Source organism: Lygodium microphyllum, chromosome 20, assembly GCF_053477565.2.
Source record: "Lygodium microphyllum isolate KBCC chromosome 20, Lygodium_microphyllum_v1.1.10, whole genome shotgun sequence".
Lineage (NCBI taxonomy): Eukaryota > Viridiplantae > Streptophyta > Polypodiopsida > Schizaeales > Lygodiaceae > Lygodium > Lygodium microphyllum.
In genome coordinates, this window is record NC_141154.1 from 132005023 (window position 1) to 132013898 (window position 8876).

The 8876-nt window shown below is 37.8% G+C and overlaps 1 protein-coding gene across 1 annotated transcript; it reads left to right on the plus strand.

Annotated features, from left to right (window-relative positions):
- The first annotated feature begins 807 nt into the window (after positions 1-807).
- Positions 808-5142, plus strand: LOC148019404 (pentatricopeptide repeat-containing protein At1g03540-like). The gene is made up of 2 exons (XM_087661047.1): positions 808-1131; positions 1238-5142. The coding sequence occupies exon 2, from the start codon at positions 1243-1245 to the stop codon at positions 3367-3369; it is 2127 nt and encodes a 708-aa protein (XP_087517173.1). The 5' UTR covers positions 808-1131; positions 1238-1242; the 3' UTR covers positions 3370-5142.
- The last annotated feature ends 3734 nt before the right edge of the window (positions 5143-8876 follow it).

The following is an 8876-nucleotide window of genomic DNA, read 5'->3' on the forward strand; positions in this document are numbered from 1 at the left end:
TTTGAGGATCAAAATATGCATTTTCTAGAATTGATTCAATCCACATCAGACTCATGTACTAGTTTCTTGATTTCGGAGTCCAAATGCATACACAATTAGCAAGATGTCAATCTCTCCTCTTCTCTATTATAGACACAAGCTGCATCCCTGCAAATTTCAAAACTTAAATTGCTTTGAAATTTTCCTGGCCTCTCTTTCTCTATGTTGGAGACATATCTTGGAGTTCCTTAAACAATAATCAGCATTGATTGAGCTCAAGAATAGTGTAAATTTTGACCACAAATTTTAAGCTTTGTATATATTTTGTGTTTTGGTCCTTACCTTACTCCTTCCATCTACGTTGATGGCCCGTCACTTAGCACCCTCTTCCAGCACAACATCTCACTATGCATGTCTGTGGGGGGGAAGAAGGTTGCTACTTGTTTCGAAGTAAAAGCCAAGAAAATCAATGTAGTTAATGCAAGAACTCTTTCGCTATGCTCAATGGCAATCCTCAAGTTAATACATTCTTCAATTCGACCAAATCTAAATATAAAAACCTAGCACTCGGTAAATTTATGAGAAGCATTTGTCCCGTGACCACTAATGAATGTTTCCTTTAGTTATTATCTATTCCTTGTTAAGATAAAATTTAAGACAATGATCATGCTTAATTTTGCTTGAGAAGCTCGATAATTGTGAGATATGATACCAAAGGCCCCCATACCCTCTCGTTATATGTATATTTCTTTTTTACACACTAGGCAAAAATTAAGGCAATGCTCCGATAATTCGAGATATGATATGATGCCAACTTCCAAGGCCCCCGGGTCCCTATGCTCTCTATGCAGGCGAGGCGAGACTGTCCTCGGGGATTTAACCCAGCCCTTCGCACACGTATATAAGTGTTGGGTCTCAGACATGGCAGCTCGCCCATCGCCCTTCATCAGGCGGTTGGCTCTCAGAAAAATTTCTTGGTACTGGCACTGCAGTTCACATTGACAACTATCGCCAGTGAAGCAGACCGCAGGCTCACAATGTTTTCGTGGAAAGAAATGTTATATACAATACACAGAGAGAGAGAGAGAGAGAGAGAGAGAGAGAGAGAGAGAGAGAGAGAAGGGTAGGTCTGCCCACAATCGGAACAGTAAGGTAAGCATTTTTCTTCAATTAGCCTCACAAGACCCCTTTTCCTGCTTGCCATGAATCACGGACCAAGTCAAGATTTCGATACATTTAGCACATACTCATCTGGCAGATACCATGGATTTGTATCCATCTTGGGGACCGGGCGACTACATCAGCTTGCCTCTGGAGAGATCACGCAAATTGAAAGATAGAGAGTTCTGCAGCGAAAGAACAGCAAAGCAGGTGAGGAAGCCAAAGGCCATCCATCGTCTGAAAGAAAAGGAGATTTCCACTAATAGAAACCGCAGCAAGTCCAATTATCAAGACGGTTCCGCTTTTGTGGCTTTACTGAAGGCATGTGCCAAGCAAAAGGATTTACTCAATGGCAGCAGAATCCATGCCGATATCCTGAAAACGGGGGTGCTCCAAAGCAACATTTATGTTGGCAGTACCTTAGTCCATATGTACGCTAAGTGTGGTGCACTTGCAAAAGCAAAAGAGGTGTTTGATGAGCTTCCTGTTCATAATGTTGTATATGCCCAGCAAGGATATGGTGAGGAAGCACTGAGATGTTACGAGCGGATGCAAGGGGCTGGCGTCTGTCCAGACACAGTAACTTTTCTTTGTATCTTGAAAGCATGTGGCAGCACAGCTGCACTTGACAAGGGTGAAGAATTACATGCGGAGATCATCAGAGCAGGGTTGCTAGATAAGGATACTCACATTGGCAATGCATTGGTGGATATGTATGCCAAATGTGGTGCTCTTGGAAAAGCCCAAGCAGCATTTGATGAACTTCCAGTTCGGAATGTAGTCTCCTGGAATGTGTTAATTGGAGGATATGTTGAACATGGGCACGGTGTGGAAGCACTTAACTGCTATGAACAGATGCAACATGAGGGCCTTTACCCAAATGCTGTTACCTTCATTTGCATCTTGAAAGCTTGTGGTTGTATGGGAGCAGTAGACATGGGCGAACAAGTGCATGCTGAGATTGTCAAAGAGGGATTGCTGGAAAATGATATTTTGGTTGGCACTGCATTGGTGGATATGTATGCTACATGTGGTGCACTTGCAAAAGCACAAGAAGTATTTGATGAGCTTCCATCTCGGAGTGTAGTCACCTGGAATGTGCTTATCACACGCTATACTGAACATGGGCGTGGTGAGGAAGCATTAGAATGTTATAAACAGATGAAACTCCAGGGTCTCTTTCCCAATGCAGTCACCTTTGTTTGCTTGTTGAAAACATGTGCTAGCATACGGGCAGCTGACAAGGGCAAAGAGTTGCATGCTGAGATTATTAAACAGGGGTTGCTCGAAACAAACATTCTGGTAGGCACGGCACTGGTAGAGATGTATGCCAAGTGTGGTGCATTTCCAGAAGCACAAGAAGTGTTTGATGAGCTCCCAGTTCGGGATGTGATTTCCTGGAACACATTAATTGCACGATATGCTGAACATGGGCATGGTGAGGAAGCACTGAATGCTTATGAGAACATGCAATATGAAGGTCTCTCTCCCAATGCAGTCACATTCCTTTCCATTTTGAAAGCATGTGGCAGCATAGGTGCAGCTGAGAAAGGCAAAGAAGTACATGCGAAGATTATCAAAGAGGGGTTGCTAGAAAAAGAAGTTTCTATTGGCAATGCATTGGTGGATATGTATGCCAAATGTGGTGCACTTGCAAAAGCACAAGAAGTGTTTGACCAGCTCTTAGTTCGGGATGTGGTCTCTTGGAATTCGCTCATTGCAGGATATGGCCAGTTTGGACATTATCACATTGTTTTCAAATTGTATAATAAAATGATAAGAGAAAATATACAGCCAGACCTGATCACCTTCATTGTCGTGCTCACAGTATGCAGTCACTCAGGTCTACTGGATAAAGGTCAAATGTACTTTGAGGCAATGAGCAGAGACTATGGCATTATGCCAACGTTAGAACATCATGTGTGCATGGTTGATCTGTTTGGCCGTGCAGGCCACTTTGCCAGGGCGGTGGCAGTGCTAGAGAACTTGCAGTCGTCTTATAATCTTACTGTGTGGCATGCCTTGTTGGGTGCTTGCGCCAAATGGGGGAATATTAACCTTGGAAGGTTTGCCTTTGAACATGCAAGACGTTTGGATGACAAAGTTGCTGCAGCTTATGTTGGTGTAAGCAATATTTATGCAACTGCTGGCATGCACAAGGATGCAGACAATACTCAAGCTATGAGATTGAGAAATGAAGCATGGAACAAGGTGGTAAGTTGTGGGTAGACTAGGGATACACAAAGCAGATGTATCAGAAGTGTGGCTCGTAGAATATTGTAGTAAAGTTCACTAGGTTTGCTTCAGTTTCTTGAGACTGCCATTCTGCAAAATTGCTTATCACTAACAAGAAATGATAGAAGGTCAAGGGAGAGAGGGAGCCAAAATGAAGTCATTTATTAGTGATAAAGGGCATTAATAGCAGTTACTGCCATGTCTGTTCTGGGCAGACATGTGGCAATGAAGCATGCGGCAAGTCAGCATGGTAGGCAAACATGGCGAGGCCATGAAAATGGACTTCCTTGCTGCTGGTTGTAAGGGATATAGTTGACATGGAGGAGATGGAGAAGGCAGCCTGAGCTGAGCTCAAGGCACTCATAGAGAAGAATCTTTTGGTCTAGGAAGGGAAGAAGGTCCACCATGCCCTGGTGGCATTTTCACTGCAGTGCCTCAAACAGTGGTTTGCTTACTTCTCTTCTTCCTGCCTTTTCTTTTATTTTATGGGGAAAATACCTGTTGAAGAAGAGTTTCCATGGTGGTTCCTGGCAACATACAGTGCTAGGGCTGTGCTGCAGGCATTCCGATTTGCGGAAGAGGGTTTTACTTTACATTGGTGGGGTTGCAGTAGGAGAGAGACTGGATTTCGGCATCAGTGGCTGGCTATTGGGGAAGTTTTGTCTATGTGCTGCCTTGGACTCCTCGATTTTCATCTGAGGAAACTCTATCACATGAGTATCCACCGTGGATATCTTTCCCTGGACTCCCCTATTGGATGCATGGGGAGGTGGGGGGATGGCCTAATCATTTGGGGGAGTTTTGTACATTCCGGCCACCTCCCATGGCATCATTGGAACTTTGCTGTCCTCGATGGTGAAGAGGAAGACTTTGAGGATACTGATGGTTTCTTCAATGAAAAGGGTTTCCAGATTGTCTTTCATCACATGGAATGTGCAGGCTTGTGCTTTGATGAGAAGAAAATGGTTCACAGCATGATTTTGAAGAGGAAGTGGGACATATTAACTTTGCAAGAAATAAAGATTCAGCAGGGAGATCTTGATGGGGCTGAATTTCTCTCATATATGTGCTGCACGACGCTATGTTGAAGGGAAAAGCGTGGCACACTAATTACAGATGTATGACAGCCTAAAGTCAAGTGGAAGGATGATGGCTACTCATTACAGATGTATGACAGCCTAAAGCAGCCTAAAGTCAAGTGGAAGGATGACGGCTATCTCCATCAAATTTGGGACAAGAAGAGAAAGATCTATGCGGCTAATGCTTCCAGCAATATGGCTAACAAATGGAAGACTATTGAGAGCAGTATGTTGTCATCACCAACACTTTTGATAGGGGGGATTTCAAGATGACAAGAGGTGATGCTGATAGATTGCATGCTACATGTACTATGATTTCTCAAGGAAAGAATGCTTGGGACTCCCTTTCTCTGATGCATGATTTAATTGACATGCTTCATATCTCTAGTGATACAGGTCAACAATTTGTTACTTGGTATAATCATCAAAAGGGAATGCTTGGGCAGCTATTAGATTGGATGGTGCCCATGTTAATCAAGGCTCATGGTTGTTGGTCCCCCAAACCTAAGCTATGGGTGTGAAGAAATGCTCTAAACTCAAAAAAACACAAAACCAATTGTATAACAAAGCATAGACTAATAAAAACAGAGCACAATTAGGGTTAGGGTTAGGGTAACTTAGAGACAGTTGGACACAATGAATAATAAAGTGAATGATTAATGAACATACAATGCTCATGCAATAAACACACTATGCAGTGAATAGTGAATCTAGAACTTGTATCTTTGGGATCAAGGTAGAGGTTATAAGCTGTAGAGTGTCATATTCCAAATAGATTCCGAATTGTAGCAAAGGCATTGAGTGTCGAACACCAACAAACATAGCCAAGAAAGGCAAGATCTAATGCAAACGACGGTAAATGAGAGAAAGACTAAAAACGTAGATACTTGAGGGGAGAAAAATTGGGAGAGACATGCTAGGTGCAACCGCAACCTATGGAGAAGGTAGAAGATTAGGGCAATAGATGTTAGGTGTAAATGTAGCGTGTGGAGAAAAGAGAAGATCAGGGCGGTAGCCAGAAATTGTAAGCGCAGCTTATGGAGGAGAGAGAAGATTAGGGCGACAACTCTAGCAGCTTGCGGTTGGTGATAACATCGAATGTTGACATCAATATCAAATGCAATAGACAAATTGCAGGCGACAGCTCCATGGTACCAGGTGACAACTACAGATAGGTAGTAAAGGTTGGAATTAGATACCAGATGGTAGCAGATAGTTGGGGGAAGCCCTGATCGCGATGTTCTCTAGAATGGGGTATGGATAGTAGATATATAGCTCTTGAGACTTGCAAAAATAAGATTTAAGGGAGTGGTGGCCTGGATGCTTATTTAAAGAAAGTTTGGGGCACTCAAATTAGGGTTTTCCATGTGGGACACTAACTCTCTAGGATCACATTTTTTAAAAAAGTTTATTCATTAAGCGAGTGCATTTTGGGGCTATTTAAGTTGAACTAATGCATTTTTAGCCCAACACCCCCTCTTAGGCCCAAAATTGAAGATGAGTTGCACCTACAATAAGTCTAGAAATTGTCTTCAGAACTAGCTAAGAAGGGAGTCTTGGAGCAATCTGATATACTCAACATGGTGAGCTAATAGTGATAATGGAGATTGAGAGGAAATATCACCTCTAATATAGAGTTTAGATGGCTAGGGGAGTTGTTGGAAACTAAGGTGGATCATTGGTCCATATTGACCATTATTATGTTGAGTGTGCTTATGAGATAGCTTGTTACTATGAAATGTAAGATAGCCCATAATTTGAAGAGTAAAAAACAAAAGAAAAGATTCTCTCTTTATTAAAGTGTATGTGGATTAGAAGTACTTGTTATGGATATTGCCATGAAAAGTAAAATGATTGTATATTTATTTATTTATTTTTGTGATTTTTTTGTCTATTTGTCGTACGATTGTGACTTGTCATGCATAGGCCTACATATGATTGGTTGCATTGTACTTGGTAGATAGATGGCAGGGAACTAATGTGTTTTGTATTGCAGAGGTTGGATGGCTAAGGGAGTTGATATAAACCAAGGTGGAGCATTGGTTTATGTTGACCATTACTACATTGAGCATACATATGACATAGCTTATTACTATTGAAGGTATAATAGACCATATCTTGAGGAGAAGAAAACAAAAGAAAAGGTGACATCTTTATCAAAGTGTGTGTAGACGGAAGTGCTTATTATGGAAATTGCTATGAAAATAAGGTGATTTTATATTTATTTATTTATGTTTATGAATTTTGTTGGTCTATTTGTTGCACGATTGTGACTTATTATGCATGGCATGTATGTGATTGGTTGCATTGTGCTTGGAAGATAGATTTGTTATTTTAATTTTTTTAATTTAATGTGTTTTTTTTTCAATTTTTATTAATAATTGATATTGTATGGTGAATGTCTACAACATTGTTATCAAAGCACGATGTTATTGATTAGCTCATCAACATCAAGAAAGGCCTCATCCCAACCATAGTAGACTTCATTATACTGATCATAAAGCATCACCTTTTTATTCAGTGGATTTTGGTAATACCAAGAGGTTGTATCTTTAAACTCATTTTAAAGTCCTCCACTTTCAGTACTAAAGTGTAAAGACATCTTCTCAAGACCTCCAAATATCTCTTACTTTCTCAAACCCACGACTCTTAGTAAAATCAGTTCATGTAGTGGTTTGTTATCTTAAAAAATCAACAAATCAACTTGATTAGCAATTGACGATTTAGTTGCATCAACTAAAACAATTTAAAACCACGTAGGAGGATGGTATTTGAAAAATGGTGGTATTGCAAAACAATCAAAGATATCTCCATTTAAGTATATTAATCACATTGTCTTGATTCCTTGTCTTCAAAGCTACCATAGTTAGTAGCTTTCGACAACTTGTTTGTCAATAAAATGGAATGTTCTCTTAATATCAACGTACACTAGATTCTCTTGACACTTGCATTAGTGTTTACTCGATGCTTTGCATCAGGGTATGAGAGTACATTTCATGTGGCAAGATTCGGGTTTATGAGAGATTGATATAAGGAACATAATCTGAACTTTGAAAGCTTTGGCAACTTAGATTAATACAATGTTGAATACATGAAAATGCAATATATAGGGATATGGCACTCACTAATATATATGGAGCAAAAATTAAACATTAGTGGGATCAAGTCAAAACTATATCTCCAATGAAATTTTATGACAATTACTCAAAGTTTCTCAAAGATAAACTATAATTTTTATTTACATTGGGTCTATCATGGTATGCATATTATCCTCATACATTGAGTCAATAATATCACATAAATTTGATAATCCATAAACTATATAGAAAAATACTACTACTAGTATTATCACCTCTCTTTTTCTCTCTTATAATTGATAAATAAAAATACATGTACATACTTATATATGTATAATACATTAATTAAACTATAATGATATATTTTCAACTAATTAATTGATATATTAATAATTATATAAAATTATTAATATATATAATATATATTATAATTATCAATAATAATAATAGTCTACACACATAATACCTTATATATATATATATATATATATATATATATATATATATACACTAATAAATATATTAATATATTAATAATTATAATTAATATATAAAAATATGCTTATATATATGAGTAATGATAATATATATATTATAATTATGATTAATTTACATAATAAATTAATAATAATTACATGTAATAGTTAAGTGTTAATATATAATATGAATATCAACTATACATATACACATTGATTATAGATTAAGTATAATATATATAATATTAAATAATGGTTAATTATTAATATATAATCAATATGTGTGTGGGTATGGGTGTATATGAATGATATCCATGTATACATATATATTTTCATATATTATTGGTAATTATATGTAATAACTAAGTATTAATAAGTAATACGAATATCAACTATACATATATGCATTGATTAGAGGTTAAGTATAATTTACATAACAACAATTAATAGTTAATGATTGATACATAATCAATATGTGTGTGGGGGGATGTGTGTGTGTGTGTGTATGAATGATATATATGTACACATACACATTTTTCTCTTTTTACCTATGTCTCTTGTTTTTCTTATGTTTTGTATGTGTGAGAATGCATGCATACATACATATATACACACATGCATGTATATATGTGTGTATTTGTGTGTGTATGGATATGTATGTGTTTAATATTTGTGTGGTTTCATAAATGTTTGTCATTTCTCTCCCTCTCATCATTTTTATTTTCTCTCTTTTCTTTTTCTTCAAAATTGTATCTTGTCTTACTTCACCTCATATGTGTGTATGTGTACACATGTATATATGTGTATACACATGTTTATATGCATTGTAAGTATATGTATATGCATATATTTGTGTGTGTACATTTTAG

Excerpts from the sequence above, each read along its gene's own strand:
- LOC148019404 (XM_087661047.1), top strand. The coding sequence starts at position 1,243 with ATGGATTTGTATCCATCTTGGGGACCGGGCGACTACATCAGCTTGCCT.